Source organism: Lithobates pipiens, unplaced genomic scaffold, assembly GCF_037356315.1.
Source record: "Lithobates pipiens isolate NorthernLeopardFrog02 unplaced genomic scaffold, aLitPip1_a1.2 Scaffold_13, whole genome shotgun sequence".
Lineage (NCBI taxonomy): Eukaryota > Metazoa > Chordata > Amphibia > Anura > Ranidae > Lithobates > Lithobates pipiens.
In genome coordinates, this window is record NW_027507718.1 from 180,238,344 (window position 1) to 180,256,861 (window position 18,518).

An 18,518-nucleotide genomic window follows, 5' to 3' on the forward strand; every position below is an offset into this window, starting at 1 on the left:
GACCGATAGCGGTCCTTACAGAACAGCAGACTGTACTGCACTCAGGCCTATGTACCGTAGCACCCTATACCAAGTTACCAGTCCTTATAAGAACTTTTGTGGACCAAGCAGGTTGTGTATTAGTGTTTAGCAGACTGTGCGTCAGTCCCTATACCGCTGAAGGACTGCTGCAGTATAGGGCAGCGGTCAGCAGTAGTGCACGGCAACCCTATGTATTGTGGACCGATAGCGGTCCTTACAGAACAGCAGACTGTACCGCACCCAAGCCTATGTACCGTAGCACCCTAGACAGACCAAGTTACCAGTCCTGATAAAGAGCTTTGTGGAACAAGTGAGTTGTGAATGATTAGCAGACTGCAGCAGAAGGGCAGCAGTCAAGTATAATATTCTTTCTATATTTGGAAGAAAGAATATTATACGTGTACAAGCCTATTACCGTACCACTGATACCAGTCCTGAAAAGAACCTTTGTGGAACTAATAGTAACAGCAAGTCTTTAAAATTATCCTCACTGCCTGACACACTGCTTCCTGCCTGTCCCTATACAAATTGGCAAAAAAGAGTAGGCTGGAACGATTAGCTGGAACAGCTCTTTTGTGGACCTGATAGTAACAGCTAATGATGATGATGATGATGATGATGAAGAAAGACTAATCTGGCTGAGCTGTCCCTAAAATAGCAGCATACAGCGCTCTGTCCCTTTATCTAAACTGACAAAAGAAACTCAGGCTGCTGACCTAACACCTATACCAGTCCTGAAAAGAACTTTTGTGTACCAAATAGCTAGCGTTTTCTCTGTCCCTACTCCACACAGGATCCTTTCCCTACAGTGACAGAAGAAAGAATGTAAAATGGCCACCGGATCGGGTGTATTTATAGGTTAGGGGGAATGTCCAAGTGTCCATGAGCTGTCATGTCTCAATTGGTTGTCCTGTAACACATGATAAACGTGTCACGAAAGGTTAAAGTTCTTGTATACATTAAACACGTAAGTCCGCCGGGGCGAACGACGGAAAAAGGCGTTCGAACCCGCGGACGGCGAAAGTCGGAAATTCGCCGCGAAACGACCGCCGGGCGAACCGTTCGGCCATCACTACAGGAGAGTACATGGTATATATAGTATATATAGTATAGTTAGTCAGGTTGAAAAAAGACACAAGTCCATCCAGTTCAACCTTAAAAACAAATAAATAAAATAAAAAATAATCGTACAATCCAAATACCCAATTTTATGCCCACAATTGATCCAGAGGAAGGCGAAAAAAAAAAACCCCAGCAGAGCATGCTCCAATTTGCTAAAGCAGGGGAAAAAAATTCCTTCCTGATCCCCTAAGAGGCAATCGGATTTTCCCTGGATCAACTTTACCTATGTTAGTACCCAGTTATATTATGTACATTCAGGAAAGTATCCAGGCCTTTCTTAAAGCAATCTACTGAGCTGGCCAGAACCACCTCTGGCGGGAGTCTATTCCACATTTTCACAGCTCTAACTGTGAAGAAACCTTTCCGTACTTAAAGATGAAATCTCTTTTCCTCTAGACGTAAAGAGTGCCCCCGTGTCCTCTGGGTTGACCGTACAGAGAACAACTCAACACCAAGTTCACTATATGGACCCCTAATATATTTGAACATGTTGATCATATCCCTCCTTATTCTCCTCTTCTCAAGAGTGAATAAATTTAGTTCCTCTAATCTCTAATCTCTCCTCATAGCTGAGCTCCTCCATGCCTCTTATCAGTTTGGTTGCCCTTCTCTGCACTTTCTCCAGTTCCCCGATATCCTTTTTGAGAACTGGTGCCCAAAACTGAACTGCATATTGCAGATGAGGTCTTACTAATGATTTGAACAGGGGCAAAATGATATCTCTCTCTCTGGAGTCTATACCTCTCTTAATACAAGAAAGGACTTTGCTCGCTTTGGAAACTGCAGCTTGGCATTGCATGCTATTATTGTGCTTATGATCTACCAAAACCCCCAGATCCTTCTCCACTATGGATCCCCCCAGTTGTACCCCCCCTAGCATGTATGATGCATGCATATTCTTAGCCCCCAAGTGCATAACTTTACATTTATCGACATTAAACCTCATCTGCCACATAGTCACCCAATTAGACAGTGTATTGAGGTCGGCTTGTAAATTGGAATATCGTTTATAAAGATGTTAAAAAGTAAGGGTCCCTGATGCCTCCACGGCCTCAGACCCACAGCCTACTTAACGCATTATCGTTTGTTGATAAATAGGAATATGCACTAGTGGAAATGTTGTATATTTGAGTAGCATGGTTTAGTTCCGAGTCGTCCTACTGCACATGGAGACGGCTCTTTATGGCCGGTGTGATGCCTTGAATTCTCCAACATGTTTTGTATGTAACGCACTGTCTTATATTGCAACTCTATACACGTCACGCCTGTAACACTAATCGTGACCAATGTATGTGTTTTTGTTTGGTTTGCTTTTGGTTGCTTGTTCACTGTTTAAATTCCAATAAACAGATTTGCAAAAAAAAAAAAAAAAAGTAAGGGTCCCAGCACTGAACCTTGGGGTACACCGCTGATAACCTTAGACCATTCAGAGTAAGAATCATTAACCACTACTCTCTGAATTCTGTCTTTTAGACAATTTTCTATCCATTTACAAACTGATATTTCCAAGCCTGTAGACTTTACCTTACACATGAGCCGTGTGTGCGGAACTGTATCGAACGCTTTTGCAAAATCCAAGTATACCACGTCCACCGCCACCCCTCTGTCCAAGGTTTTACTTACCTCCTCATAAAAAGAAATCAGATTTGTCTGACAACTTCTGTCTTTCATGAATCCATGTTGTCAGTTGCTTGAAGTGTTTTTGTTCAGCAAGAACTCATCGATGTGGTCTTTTATTAAACTCTCCAGTATCTTCCCAGCTATAGAAGTTAAGCTAACAGGTCTATAGTTACTTGGTAAAGACTTTGATCCCTTTTTAAATATAGGCACCACGTTCGCCCTGCGCCAATCCAGAGCCTCACAGCCGGGGATGAAGGATACCTGATCCAGGGAGATCAAAGAGGGGAGTAAAGGGAGTATGTGGTTTGTAATGATTTTTGCGTAAATCTTTACATCGATGTTTATGAGTGAGATAGGTCTGTAGTTGGAAACGATGGTTATGTCTTTACCCTGTTTGGGAATCATGGTGATATGTGCCTCCAAGATGTCTGGGTTGTCAGTGGGGGGGACTGGCGAGGAGTTAAAAGTGGCCAGAAAGTGAGGAATGAGTGTTTCTTTAAAGGTTTTATAATAGCTGATGGTTAAGCCATCTGGGCCAGGGCTTTTAACCGGTATCATTTGTTTAAGCGCAGTAATGGTCTCTTCCTATGTAAGTGGTTTATCTAGATTTGTAACTAAAGATATGTTGGCATTGCGCTGCCCCTATATTAAATAACCCTCCGAGGGTGATAAGTATAATGCCTAGTTACACAAATCAATAGTGTAATATAAAAATATATATATAAATGTTTACTGAATAATATCAAAAAGTGCAAAGTGCTACATTAAAGCGGGAGTCCGCCGGGACTCCGCGTTTTTTTTTTTTTTTTTTAAAAGCCAGCAGCTACAAATACTGCAGCTGCTGACTTTTAAAATAGTGACACTTACCTGTCCAGCGCGCCCGCGATGTCGGCACCCGAAGCCGATCTCTAGATCGTCTTGTCGGGTGCTGCCGCCGCCATCTTGGGTATGGGAATCAGGAAATGGAGCCTTTCGGCTTCATTTCCCGGTTCCCTACTGCGCATGCGTGAATCGCGCTGCGCAATAAGGATGGTCCCCGCTGCCTCTGGGATCTGTGTGTTTCCCAGCAGGCAGCGGGGCACTTGCAGAAAGGGGCGGGCACTTGCGGAAAGGGGCGTAATCTACACCCCTTTCCGCAGAGAGCTATCCCGGAAGTGGGTGCAGATACCTGTACTGTACAGGTATCTGCACCCCCCTCCCCCCTGAAAGGTGCCAATTGTGGCGCCGGAGGGGGGGAGGGTTCCGATGAGCGGAGGTCCACTTTAGGGTGGACCTCCGCTTTAAATAAAATAAAATAAACACACCACAGAGGTGATAGAATCCAAATAAATGAAAATCAAGTGAACAAAGGTAAGTAACTAAAAACAGTCTCTTAAAAAATTACTATTGTGATAAAGTGCAGAGAAAATGCAGAACAAAAAAAATTAAAAATTAAACGCACTACAGAGTCAATTGAAAACCTCCACGGAAACACAACTGCTTCAATTGAGTGCGAAGCCAAAAAACAGTGAATTGATCATAAAGTGCCAAGTGCGTCTTATAAATGTGCAAATAAGTAAACACTCTCCAGAGGTGATATAAGTGAACCACCCTAATAATAATCAAATGATATACAAGAAAATAAGAAAGAGTATACCTAGACCAAAAAGAGGATACCCTCTCCTGATCACATGGAAATAAACTTTAGAATTAAACAAAAAATATATATAGTAGTAAACGCACTACAGAGCCGGCTGTAACATACGTTATATCAGAATGAATCCGGCCTCTATAGATTAAATATTCATATTGAAATCCATCAAAAAGAAAAAGATATAAATATTCAAGTCCATAAATAAACAACGGTCTCCTTTAAGTGCTTTGTACAAACTTGTGCAAATTCAACTGAGGTGTGGATCTCCCAGTGCTTAATGTGATCACACTTTAGTGGGCAGTGGCCCCTTACCTGACTTCATCAGATGACCGTTGTTTTTTTATGGACTTGAATATTTATATCTTTTTCTTTCTTTCTTTTTGATGGATTTCAATATGAATATTTAATCTATAGAGGCCGGATTCATTCTGATATATAACGTATGTTACAGCTGGCTCTGTAGTACGTTTACTACTATATATATTTTTTGTTTAATTCTAAAGTTTATTTCCATGTGATCAGGAGAGGGTACCCTCTTTTTGGTCTAGGTATACTCTTTCTTATTTTCTTGTATATCATTTGTTTATTATTAGGGTGGTTCACTTATATCACCTCTGGAGAGTGTTTACTTATTTGCACTTTTATAAGACGCACTTGGCACTTTATGATCAATTCACTGTTTTTTGGCTTTGCACTCAATTGAAGCAGTTGTGTTTCCGTGGAGGTTTTCAATTGACTCTGTAGTGCGTTTACTTTTTTTTTTTTCTGCATTTTCTCTGCACTTTATCAAAATAGTAATTTTTTAAGAGACTGTTTTTAGTTACTTACCTTTGTTCATTTGATTTTCATTTATTTGGATTCTATCACCTCTGTGGTGTGTTTATTTTATTTAATGTAGCACTTTGCACTTTTTGATATTATTCAGTAGACATTTATATATATATTTTTATATTACACTATTGATTTGTGTAACTAGGCATTATACTTATCACCCTCGGAGGGTTATCTAATATAGGGGCAGCTCAATACCAACATATCTTTAGTTTCATATTAAGTGGATACGGTGTGATCCATTCCGGTAGTAGCAGCAGCCCCTGACATTTGATAGATCACCAGTGGTAGCGCAGGAATAAAACACTATCATTTATCTAGATTTGTGGCATCATCGTCTGATATGGGTTGAGGGCCATATTGGTTCAGGAAATCTTCAATCAGTTTTTTCCTATCCTGGGTAAGGTCTGTTGTCTGGGGGGTAGGTAGATTGTAGAGTTTGGAGTAGTATAGTTTTGCTATGTCAGTGGAAGTTTCGAATTTGGGGCCCGAAGGGTTCACGATAGTAAGAATGGTAGCTTTTTTATTTTGTAGGGCCCTTGCGAGTAGTTTGCTCGATTTGTTGCCGAATTCGTAGTAAAGTTGCGTAGTTGTAAGGGCATATTTACATCTGGTTGATTTCCTGAGTTCTTCGAGAAGGTCTTCCCTAGCTGTCAGTAGTTCTTGGAAAGTTTTTTCAGCTAAAGATTGTTTGTGTTTCTTTTCCAGAGAGTGAATACGTTCCTATAATTCTGTGTTTCGTTTTTGTCTGGCTTTCCGTCTCTTTGCGGCAATAGAGATGTGTTTGCCTTGGACGACACAGAGGGACAGCGGGTGAATATCTGAAAATACATTCTCTCAAAAATAATGCTGTAGGCATGTATTTATTCTCAAAGTGTGGTCTGGATCATTGAGGAGGGAGTTATCCAGACGTCAGATCGAGGGACTCGCAAGGGCCTGCGGAGAAAGAGATGGTGATGGAGATGGTATGATGATCTGACAAAATCATGGGTTCTATGGTTAGCAGTCAGGACGGAATCTAGGTCTGTTTGAGTCAAAAAGAAGTATTCAATCCTCGTATATTTGTTGTGGGGGTCAGAGTAATAGGTGAAATCCTTGGTATTGGGGTGGAGTGTGCGCCATGTGTCATGCAGTGTTAAGTTAGCTAGCTGTGTCTTGATTGCACGCAGTCCTCTAAATGTTATGGCCGATGATCCAGAAGAGGAGTCCAGCAGTGGGGTAAGGGCCAGATTAAAATCACCGTCGGCAATCGGCATTCCCCTACAACATGAAGTCAGGCTCTGTAGGGTATTGCGGAAAAAGGGGACCTGTTGGCAGTTGGAGGCATAAAGGTTAGCCAGCGTAATAGGTTTGTTATGTAGTGTGCCCCTGAGAAATATATATCGAGCATTGGTATCGAGCATTGTGTCTTGAACTTGAAAGGGACAGTTTCTAGAAATTAGAATGGATACTAGATTTGGATTCTGCGTTAGTTGCATGAAATACTGTGGGGTAGAAGGAGTTATAGAGTTTGGGGATATTGTCGGTTCTGAAGGGTATCTCTTGGAGAAACACCACATCACCCTTAGCCTTTTTAAAGAGGATGAGCAGCTGGGATCTTTTTTCTGGGGTGTTAAGTCCCCTGATGTTCAGAGAATATAGCCTGAGGGGGAGGAGCCCCATCAGAGGGGTGGTCCATAGTGTGGGGGGGATGGGGGGTTGTTCTCCGTCTGTTGATGAAGCAAAGGGGTTGTGGGGGAGTAGGTACAGGAGGGTAAAGTTAAGGAACTCGGGATATGTGGAGGGGCAGGAGAATCGTCCTCCTAGTTAGTCAACCGAGAAGGTAGGGGACTAGCCCTTACTTCTGTATGAGACGTCTGTGCGGTACAGAGTGGGATTGGAGAGCACCAGCCCTAGGGAGGCACGCCTCAATCTACACCACTGTATGGGGGTTGGGAGCGACTAGTCGGGGAAGATCAAGATGTATATTCAGATGATCGGTTGCTATCTCCTCCAGCGACAGGCATATAGAAAATACATTTGGGAAGCATTCAGATTAAGAGGATATGATTCTGCCAGTGATCTGAGTGAATAATAATTGTGGCCTGTACAGTATGTCTAGATTCTGATAGGAGTCAGGCAAAGAGTTTGTTGCTGGTGGTGAGGCGGGAGGTGTTGCAGACAGCGTTCGGAACAGAGCACGTCAATTAGGAGGGGGCCGCGTCAAGGATTGGGGATATCTATGTGCTTTACCTTGGTGTAACAACATTTAAAATTGAAAACTGTGGAGATTATGTGAAAGAATATACACATATAAAGAAAAACTAAATTCATGGTCATAACAATCTAGTTTCTAGCGTAGAACCTGAGAGGATTTAGTAAACTCATGCCCTGTTACAGTGGGGGCTGTAGGGGGGGTTCACATAATCCTTGGTTGTCCCTGCAGCTACAGGCATCATTCAGATATCGGCTTTTTCAGCTGGTGATTCCCTACATCATAAGAACAATCATAGCGGCTGTTCCCTCCGATGCTTCTACCTACTCACCGCTTCCATCGTTGAGTCGGAGAACGGGATCCGCCATCCCCGGATGGTGATCATAGAGTTTTCCGGCGGACCCGATGGTCGCCGGAGTCTCTATGATCGTTTGGAGGTCGGGAGTGATGTTATGACATCATGCCCGGCCTCTGCATTCACCTTAGCTGGGAAGCAGAGATTGTTTATTTATTTATTTTTGTTTTAGGCTTCCCAGCCTAGAGGTGAGATGTGGGGTCTTATTGACCCCACATCTCACTGTAAAGAGGACCTGTCATTCCATATTCCTATTACAAGGGATGTTTACAAACCACACATGAGGTATTGCCGTGAACAGTAGAGCGAGAGCAATAATTCTAACCCTAGACCTCCTCTGTAATTCTAAACAGGTATCCAGTAAAAAAAAAGTTTAAAGCGTCGCCTATGGGGATTTTTAGTACCGAAGTTTGGCACCATTCCATAAGCATGTGCAATTTTGAAGCGTGACATGTCAGGTATCTATTTACTCGGGGTAACTTCATCTTTCACATTATGCAAAAAAATTGGGCTAACTTTAATGTTTCTTTTTAAAGCATGAAACAGTTTTTTTTTCCCAAAAAATGTGTTTGAAAAATTGCTGTGCAAATACTGTGCAAGATAAAAAGTTGCAACGACTGCCATTTTATTCTCTAGGGTCTTTGCTAAAAAAATATATATAATATTTGGGGGTTCTATGTAATTTTCTAGCAAAAAAAATGATGAATTTTACATGTAGGAGAGAAATGTCAGAATTGGTCTGGGTGGGAAGTGGTTAAAGCGGGAGTCCGCCGGGACTCCGCGTTTTTTTTTTTTTTTTAAAGTCAGCAGCTACAAATACTGCAGCTGCTGACTTTTAAAATGGTGACACTTACCTGTCCAGCGCGCCCGCGATGTCGGCACCCGAAGCCGATCTCTAGATCGACACTCGGGTGCTGCCGCCTCCATCTTAGGTATGGGAATCAGGAAATGGAGCCTTTCGGCTTCATTTCCCGGTTCCCTACTGCGCATGCGCGAGCCGCGCGGCGCAATCCGGACGGTCCCCGCTGCCTCTGGGAACTGTGTGTTTCCCAGCAGGCAGCGGGGCACTTGCGCAAAGGGGCGGGCAGTTGCGGAAAGGGGCGTAATCTACGCCCCTTTCCGCAGACAGCTATCCCGGAAGTGGGTGCAGTTACCTGGATTATCCAGGTAACTGCACCCCCCTCCCCCCTGAAAGGTGCCAATTGTGGCGCCGGAGGGGGGGGATTCCGATGAGCGGAGGTCCATTTTAGGGTGGACCTCCGCTTTAAACAGCGATAAAGCACTGCTAAAACAAGAGGTGCTTTATTGCTAATGGCCGGCACTTTCAGTGTGGAAGCAGGCTTATGTCCTGTACACACGATCAGACATTCCATCGATAAAATCAATCTGATTTTTTCTGACGAATTTTGGCCCAAACTTGTCTTGCATACACACGGTCGCACAAAGTCGTCAGAAAATCTGATCGTTCAGAATGCGGTGACATACAACACGTACGACGGGACTATAAAGAGGCCAGCAGCCAATAGCTTTCGTCTCATAATTTATTCTGAGCATGCGTGGCACTTTGTGTCGGAATTGTCTACACACGATCTGAATTTGAACGATTGGTTTTTGTTTTCAGAAAGTTTTAGAACAAGATCTCAAACTTTGTGTGTCGGAAAGTTTGACGGAAAAAGCCCCAATGAAGCCCACATCTTCTTCAGATGTTGCCTCGTCGAGTCCTCCGCTCACAATGACGGGGAGCGGGCACGCGGCGACTTATATAGGGACAAGGGGCGGGGTCTTCGGTGGATGTCACATGGGTGGATGTCACATGGTGACCCCGCCCATTACGATGTCACAGTCCCGGAGGATGCTGGAACTGTCGCCATGTGACATCAACCCATGTGACATCCACCCATGTGACATCCACCGAAGACCCCGCCCCTTGTCCCTATATAAGTCGCCGCGTGCCCGCTCCCCGTCATTGTGAGCGGAGGACTCGGCGAGGCAACATCTGAAGAAGAAGAAGACAAGAACAGAAGAACGGAAGGCGGCGGCGGCAGAAGACCGGGCCACCGCCTGTAAAAGAGCTAGAAGAAGGCGCGGTGGCCCGGCAGAAGAACCGAAGAGGGGGACAAGACCCCCGAAGTCGGAAGAAGAGGCCGGCGGCAAGGAAGAAAGCCGGGCTCCTCCGCTAGCAAAAGAGCTACAAGAAGATAGCGGAGGAGTCCGGCGAGAAGACCCCCGAAGACGGAAGACCCCCGGAGCTGTGCAATAAAATATTTTAACCCTGTGTTGTGTTTTTTTGTACTTTTTTTCACAGGTGAATGGGTAGGGGTACATTGTACCCCATACTCATTCACATAGGGTGTGGGGCCGGTATCCGGGCCCCCTTATTAAAGGGGGCTCCCGGATTCCGATAAGCCCCCCGCCCGCAGACTCCGACAACCAACGGCCAGGGTTGTCGGGAAGAGGCCCTTGTCCTCATCAACATGGGGACAAGGTTTTTGGGGTGGGGGGGGCGCGCGGCCCCCCCTTCCCCAAGGCACCCCCCATGTTGAGGGCACGCGGCCTGGTACGGCTCAGGAGGGGGCGCTCGCTCGTCCCCCCCTTTCCTGGCTGGCCGGGTAGCGTGCTCGGACAAGGGTCTGATGTGGACCTGGGGGGACCCCCACGCCGATTTTTTTTCGGCATTGGGGTTCCCTTTAAGCCCATACCAGGCGGCGGGGCCAGCGACGTCTCCTTCGCGGGCCCCACCTACCTGGAGACGCGCTCGAAATGAGCGGACTTTCCTCCGCGTGTGTGGGCGAGTCCGTTCATTTCAAAAGTAGGGCGGATAGTACGGCGGACTTAGTACGCCGTATTAGTCCGCTGAAAAAGTGCCGTGTGTGGGCAAGTAGCCCGTTCGGAAAGTCCGACGGACAGTCTGGCGGGAAGTCCGCCAGACTAAGTACGTCGGACAGACGGCTACGTGTGTACGCGGCTTAAGTCTCACAGTGTCAGTTGTTAGATAGTGAGTGACTGATAATAACGAATATGGCAGCAACCCATTGTGAGAGCAACATGGAGGCGTTGGAGGACGTTCCTGGGCCATCTACAAGTGTTTCTGTATATATATTATATACTCTTTCAAAGAGAAACTGGTGGACTGGTGATAGCAATCACTGATCAGACAGGTAACAAGATTCTATAATAATAAATCCCCCTCCCCCCCCCCACAACACAGGCAGCCTATGAGGCTATCACAACCACACTAGCAGCAACACTAATATCACTTTAAGGTTCTCACACTAACACAATAGCAGCAGATTATTAGGAAAACGCTAAGCTGAACTGTAGCTTGCTTCACTATTGTTTCTGCTGCTGTGCTTATGCTTAATAATAATTCGGGTTCTCTGACAAATGACAATTCAAACGGACCATCTAAGATTGACTTCTGAAATGATTTAGTGTCTGCTAGCAATCGTAAGTGAAAGTAAGTTGGCTGCACATGTGTACTTAGTTCTAGCTATTTTACTGCTCCTCCTCTTTGGTTACAGTCAGCCAATAACATTCATCATCATCATTATTTTTATTTTACTTCCCCCACCCAATTCCAGAATCTTTTCTCTCTGTCGAATCTTTTCTATCTATGTCGAATATTTTCTCTCTGTCAAATCTTTTCTCTATATAATCTTGGACTAATAGAGGTAAGGTTAGGCACATTCGACCACAGGTTCTATAGACACAGATTGTTATTGTCAGAGTCACATCAAATATCCTATTCTATATCGAACTGTTGTAACAACGAAAACGAAAATAAAGCATTTATTTATGTCGGATCTTTCGTTTTTTGGATTCTGCACTTTCGTTATCGTTTGTCAAAAGGAAAATAACTGAAATTCAGACGAAAATGCATTCGGACGAAAACGAATGCACATGTCTAGTTACAAATCCTTTGCAGTCAATTACAGCCTGAAGTCTGGAACGCATAGACATCACCAGACTCTGGGCTTCATCCCTGGGGATGCTCTGCCAGGCCTCTACTGCAACTGTCTTCAGTTCCTGCTTCTTCTTAGGGCATTTTCCCTTCAGTTTTGTCTTCAGCAAGTGAAATGCATGCTCAATTGGATTCAGGTCAGGTGATTGACTTGGCCATTGCATAACAATCTATTTCTTTCCCTTAAAAAACTCTTTGGTTGCTTTCACAGTATGCTTCAGGTCATTGTCCATCTGCACTGTGAAGCGCCGTCCAATGAGTTCTGTTGCCCAAAACTCTTCAGAATTCATCCTGCTGCTTTTGTCAGAAGTCACATCATTAATAAATACAAGAGAACCAGTTCCATTGGCAGCCATACATGCCCACGCCATGACACTACCATGCTTCACTGATGACGTGGTATGCTTTGCATCTCGAGCAGTTCCTTTCCTTCTCCAAACTCTTCTCTTCCTATCACTCTGGTACAAGTTGATCTTGGTCTCATCTGTCCATAGGATGTCGTTCCAGAACTGTGAAGGCTTTTTTAGACGTTGTTTGGCAAACTCTAATCTGGTCTGTTTTTGAGGCTCACCAATGATTTACATCTTGTGGTGAACCCTCTGTATTCACTCTGGTGAAGTCTTCTCTTGATTGTTGACTTTGACACACATACACCTACCTCCTGGAGAGTGTTCTTGATCTGGTCAACTGTTGTGAAGGGTGTTTTGTTCACCAGGGAAAGAATTCTTCGGTCATCCACCACAGTTTTCCGTCGTCTTCCGATGCGTTCTTTCTTTTTACGGATGTTCCAAACAGTTGATTTGACCACCCCTAATGTTTTTGCTATCTCTCTGATGGGTTTGTTTTGTTTTTGTCAGCCTAATGATGGCTTGCTTCACTGATAGTGACAGCTCTTTGGATCATATTGAGAGTTGAGAGCAACAGATTCCAAATGCAAATAGCACACTTGAAATGAACTCTGGACCTTTTATCTGCTCCTTGTAAATGGGATGAGGGACTAACACACACCTGGCCATGGAACAGCTGAGCTGCCAATTGTCCCATTACTTTTGGTACCTTACAAAATTGGGAGGCACCTTTACAAACTGTTGTAATTCCTACACCGTTCACCTGATTTGGATACCCTCAAATTAAAGCTGAAAGTCTGCAGTTAAAGCACATTTTGTTAGTTTAATTTCAAATCCATTGTGGTGGCGTATAGAGCCAAAAAGATTACAGTTGTGTCGGTGTCCCAATATTTATGGACCTGACTGTATATCTTTTGCGTAAACAAATCAATACATGCTTATTGGGATTTTTTTAATACCAAAAATTACTAGCAGAATACATATTGGCCTAAATTTATGAAGAAATTTGATTTTTTTTACATTTTTTATAGCAAAAATTTGAATATATATATATATATATATATATATATATATATATATATATATATATATATATACACAGTGCCTTGCGAAAGTATTCGGCCCCCTTGAACTTTTCAACCTTTTGCCACATTTCAGGCTTCAAAACATAAAGATATAAAATTTTTATTTTTTGTGAAGAATCACCAACAAGTGGGACACAATTGTGAAGTGGAACGAAATCTATTGGATTTTTGAAACTTTTTTAACTAATAAAAAATGAAAAGTGGGGCGTGCAAAATTATTCGGCCCCCTTGCGTTAATACTTTGTAGAGCCACCTTTTGCTGTGATTACAGCTGCAAGTCGCTTGGGGTATGTCTCTATCAGTTTTGCACATCGAGAGACTGAAATTCTTGCCCATTCTTCCTTGCAAAACAGCTCGAGCTCAGTGAGGTTGGATGGAGAGCGTTTGTGAACAGCAGTTTTCAGCTCTTTCCACAGATTCTCGATTGGATTCAGGTCTGGACTTTGACTTGGCCATTCTAACACCTGGATACGTTTATTTGTGAACCATTCCTTTGTAGATTTTGCTGTATGTTTGGGATTATTGTCTTGTTGGAAGATAAATCTCCGTCCCAGTTTCAGGTCTTTTGCAGACTCCAACAGGTTTTCATCCAGAATGGTCCTGTATTTGGCTGCATCCATCTTCCCCTCAATTTTAACCATCTTCCCTGTCCCTGCTGAAGAAAAGCAGGCCCAAACCATGATGCTGCCACCACCATGTTTGACAGTGGGGATGGTGTGTTGAGGGTGATGAGCTGTGTTGCTTTTACGCCAAACATATCGTTTTGCATTGTGGGCAAAAAGTTGGATTTTGGTTTCACCAGAGCACCTTCTTCCACGTGTTTGGTGTGTCTCCCAGGTGGCTTGTGGCAAACTTTAGACGAGACTTTTTATGGTAATCTTTGAGAAATGGCTTTCTTCTTGCCACTCTTCCATAAAGGCCAGATTTGTGCAGTGTATGACTGATTGTTGTCCTATGGACAGACTCTCCCACCTCAGCTGTAGTTCTCTGCAGTTCATCCAGAGTGATCATGGGCCTCTTGGCTGCATCTCTGATCAGTCTTCTCCTTGTCTGAGCTGAAAGTTTAGAGGGACGGCCAGGTCTTGGTAGCTTTGCAGTGGTCTGATACTCCTTCCATTTCAAAATGATGCACAGTGCTCCTTGGGATGTTTAAAGCTTGGGAAATCTTTTTGTATCCAAATCCGGCTTTAAACTTCTCCACAACAGTATTACGGACCTGCCTGGTGTGTTCCTTGGTCTTCATGATGCTCTCTGCGCTTTCAACAGAACCCTGAGACTATCACAGAGCAGGTGCATTTATACAGAGACTTGATTACACACAGGTGGATTCTATTTATCACCATCAGTCATTTAGGACAACATTGGATCATTCAGAGATCCTCGCTGAACTTCTGGAGTGAGTTTGCTGCACTGAAAGTAAAGGGGCCGAATAATTTTGCACGCACCACTTTTCAGTTTTTTATTTGCTAAAAAAGTTTCAAATATCCAATAGATTTTGTTCCACTTCACAATTGTGTCCCACTTGTTGGTGATTCTTCACAAAAAATTAAAATGTTATATCTTTATGTTTGAAGCCTGAAATGTGGCAAAAGGTTGAAAAGTTCAAGGGGGCCGAATACTTTCGCAAGGCACTGTATGTATGTATATATATATATATATATATATATATATATATATATAAAAAAAATGTTTTATAGCTCAACAAATAAAAATTGCAGAGGTGATCAAATACCACCAAAAGAAAGCTCTATTTATGGGGAAAAATAAAAAATGTTATTTGGGTACAGCGTCGCACCCAAATAATGCAGCGCCGTATCGCAAACAATGGAGGGGGGTAAACATAGCTCCCAACTATCCCTGATTTGGAAAAATGTCCCTCATTCCTCCTCATTTTGATCTGATCTATATAGTTGTATATAAAATACACTTTTTATCCATCAAAAAGTGTTTCCCAGTGTTAAACCTTTCATGTGATTTCTAAATCGCTGCAGTTATAAATGACAAAAGCCAACATAAACGAATAGTAGTGGTAAAAAAAAAAGCACTTGTAAACCAATCTTGTTTTTGTGCAATTCTCCTTTTAAGGGGGCGTGGCAAGGGGCGTGTCCTACACCTGCATACTTTTGCTGGTAGGTGTCCCTGATTCCTATCTCAAAAAGTTGGGAGGTGTGGAAATCATTCCTGGGCTGATGTGATTGGGAGATATTTCCTGTACCTACAGGTGTTATTTTATTCTTACCTGTAGGTACAATGTAAACAAGGTGAGTTTTAGGTTGCTCTATAACTTCTTTCCCATGGAGAATAACAGGTTCACTCTGTCAGCCGACCTCCCATTGGTCAGCTGCTGTCTCCCGTGTTATCAGGCAGATCAGAAGCACGCTCGCTCCTCAGCTCCTAGAATCCTCCACTGCGGGGACAGAGGCTGCCTGTCGGGAGCGCGCCCGCCGTGACGTGCCTTTCCCAGCTCTCTCCCCCCTCCGCTCTCGGTGCGACGTCACGTCCAGGGTGGGAGCGCGCGCATCGTGAGGAGGAGGAGGAGGGAAGATGGCGACCTCAAACAATCCGCGGAAATTCAGTGAGAAAATCGCATTGCACAACCAGAAACAGGCAGAGGAGACAGCGGCGTTCGAGGAGGTGATGAAGGACCTGAGCATCACCCGGGCAGCACGGGTAAGCGCTAGGGGCGGATAGCGGGCAGCCTTAGGAAGTGTGGCTATGACTGCAGCGCTGTGGGAGAAATAGACAAACGCTCGGGTAGAAGACAGCACCGGACAGAGGTGGAGACGAGGGCTGTGGTTGGAGGAGGCCACCTCTAGGGGGTGACAGTGAGCCGCTGTAGGCCTGACACAGGGTGTCCTATCATCCCCTAATGAGGGACCTGAGCAGCGCACTCCTTAGCGCTGTGCCTGCACATCCCTGCTATACAAGATGCTCCACTGACAGATGTCTCCCCCCTCCCCCCCCACACAGGCCTGCCAGGTGAGTGACAGAGCACCGCCTTGTCATGAGCGGCCTGGCATCTGCTTCCCTGGATGGGAGCTGACATTTGTTGCTGTGAACTTTGCCATAGGAGAGTATGCTGCTGGGGCGTTCAAGGCAGAACAAGCCTATAGTGTTTATGTCTGAGCGCCTTGTGTCAACACATCTGATGGCTCCAATATGCTCCATGTTAAAAGGATAACACAAATATTTCAAAGTGTTTGCGATCTGCTTCCGCGATCTTCAAGTGACAGTCTGTTTTCTTAGATTTGTCTTTTATCAATTAGGCGTCCGTCCTAAGGGTTGTCACCTTGTCCCTTTAAAACCGAACACGTAAGGCTTCATGTACAACGGGACGCTGTTCAACCTCTTATGATCGTTTTAATGTGGCGGCTACAATCCGACGTTTAAAAGTCTGTTTACATACTGGGTTTGTGTTTAGGAGTGGGTTGTTTTTTTTTTATTTTTTTTACTTAAAATGAAAAACTCCTATAAACACGCGTTTAGCAGCGTTTACAGGCATTTGGCGTTTCAAATGCCTCTGAATGTGTTTTTGTTGTGACTTGGATATTTTGTAGATAGGCAACTCCAAAGACATGCAGGTAGGTTAATTGGCTTCTGTCCAAAATTGACCCTTGTATATGAATGGGGACCTTGGATTGTGCGCTCCTTAAGGCTGGGTTCACACTGAAGCGATGCGGGAACGCCGAAAATCCGCGGCGGGTTCCCGCATCGCATGCCTCCCGCCGGCAGCTCACACTGCCCTATGGGAACTTCTGGCAGTGTCAGTGAAACGTTAATGACACCCCCAGATCAGTCTGCATATCGCAGTGCGATCTGCAAACTCGGACAGGAATCGGATCGCATGGTGTGAACACCCATGTGATCCGATTCTGCTGCGGACCAAAAAAAGGGTCCTGTGCGAGTTTGGGCCGCGTGCCATGCGAATTCAGCCATACTATCTGTATGGCTGAACTCGCATCGCACAGAGATCGGATGTGATTTGCACTGCAGTGCGAACCCAGCCTAAGAGTAGGGACTGATGTGAGTGTGCAATGTACAGGCATAGGGACAATTGTAGACACGTTGAACTGGATGGACTGGTGTCTTTATTCAACCTTACTATGCAACTCCTAACCTCATATTGATTAGTGGTTCCAAATTCATAACTACGGCAGTAGGGAACAGACACAAAAGATACGCTCAGCATCTTTACAAATAACTGTTCTGCTGTATTATGACGCAATTGAAGGTTTTTATACACACGATTACGTAGGTATCACATAGAGCTGCACAATTAATCGTCAAGAATCATTATCACGATCTTGACTAAAGCGTTTCACAATTCTTTCTATGCAAAGAATTCTCTCTGCTCTTCTGAACCATAGCCACCAAAAGAAAGGAAGAGAAAAACTGGGCAATCAGCCAAGAATCAAAACATTCTTTATCAACTGAACTTAAGTGTAAACATTGTAACCATTTGTCCATGGAATAGACTGTGTGTGTGTGTGTGTGTGTGTGTGTGTGTAAGTGGAAAAATTTTAAACACTAAATCTTTTTCTGACATTTGTTGGTTTCAAGTTAAAATCATTTTTTTTTCTTTGCTAGGAAATTACTTAGAACCCCCAAACATAATAAAAAAATAAAATATAAATATATATATAATATATGACACCCTAGAACAGTGATGGCGAACCTTGGCACCACAGATGTTTTAGAACTACATTTCCCATGATGCTTTATCCACTCTGCAGTGTAGTGGAGCATCATGGGAAATGTAGTTCAAAAACATCTGGGGTGCCAAGGTTCGCCATCACTGCCCTAGAGAATAAAATGGTTGTTACAATATTTTATGTCACAACACTGTATTTGCACAGCAGCGGTCTTTCAAATGCATTTTTTTTTTTTTCCTAAAAAAATTACTTTAATGAATTAAAGCGGAGGTCAACCCTAAAGTGGACCTTCCGCTCATCGGAACCCTCCCTCCCTCCGGCGCCACAATTGGCACCTTTCAGGGGGGAGGGGGGTGCAGATACCTGTACAGTACAGGTATCTGCACCCACTTCCGGGATAGCTCTCTGCGGAAAGGGGCGTAGATTACGCCCCTTTCCGCAAGTGCCCCGCTGCCTGCTGGGAAACGCACAGATCCCAGAGGCATCGGGGACCGTCCTTATTGCGCAGCGCGACTCGCGCATGCGCAGTAGGGAACCGGGAAATGAAGCCGAAAGGCTCCATTTCCTGATTCCCATACCCAAGATGGCGGCAGGACCCGAGAGACAATCTAGAGATCGGCTTCGGGTGCCGACATGGCGAGCGCGCTGGACAGGTAAGTGTCACTATTTTAAAAGTCAGCAGCTGCAGTATTTGTAG

The 18,518-nt window shown here is 44.2% G+C and overlaps 1 protein-coding gene across 4 annotated transcripts in view; it reads left to right on the plus strand.

Moving 5' to 3' along the window:
* Nucleotides 1–15,649: 15,649 nt before the first annotated feature.
* The window catches only part of CRTC1 (CREB regulated transcription coactivator 1), a 286,165-nt gene continuing 283,296 nt past the window's right edge, over nt 15,650–18,518 (plus strand). Inside the window, exon 1 of one of the 4 annotated variants that reach the window (XM_077475938.1) lies at nt 15,650–15,839. In XM_077475938.1, the coding sequence (XP_077332064.1) occupies nt 15,714–15,839 (126 nt within the window). In that variant the 5' untranslated portion in view covers nt 15,650–15,713. The remainder of the gene's footprint in view (nt 15,840–18,518) is intronic. The other 3 variants (XM_077475939.1, XM_077475940.1, XM_077475941.1) reach the window with 3 other exon arrangements.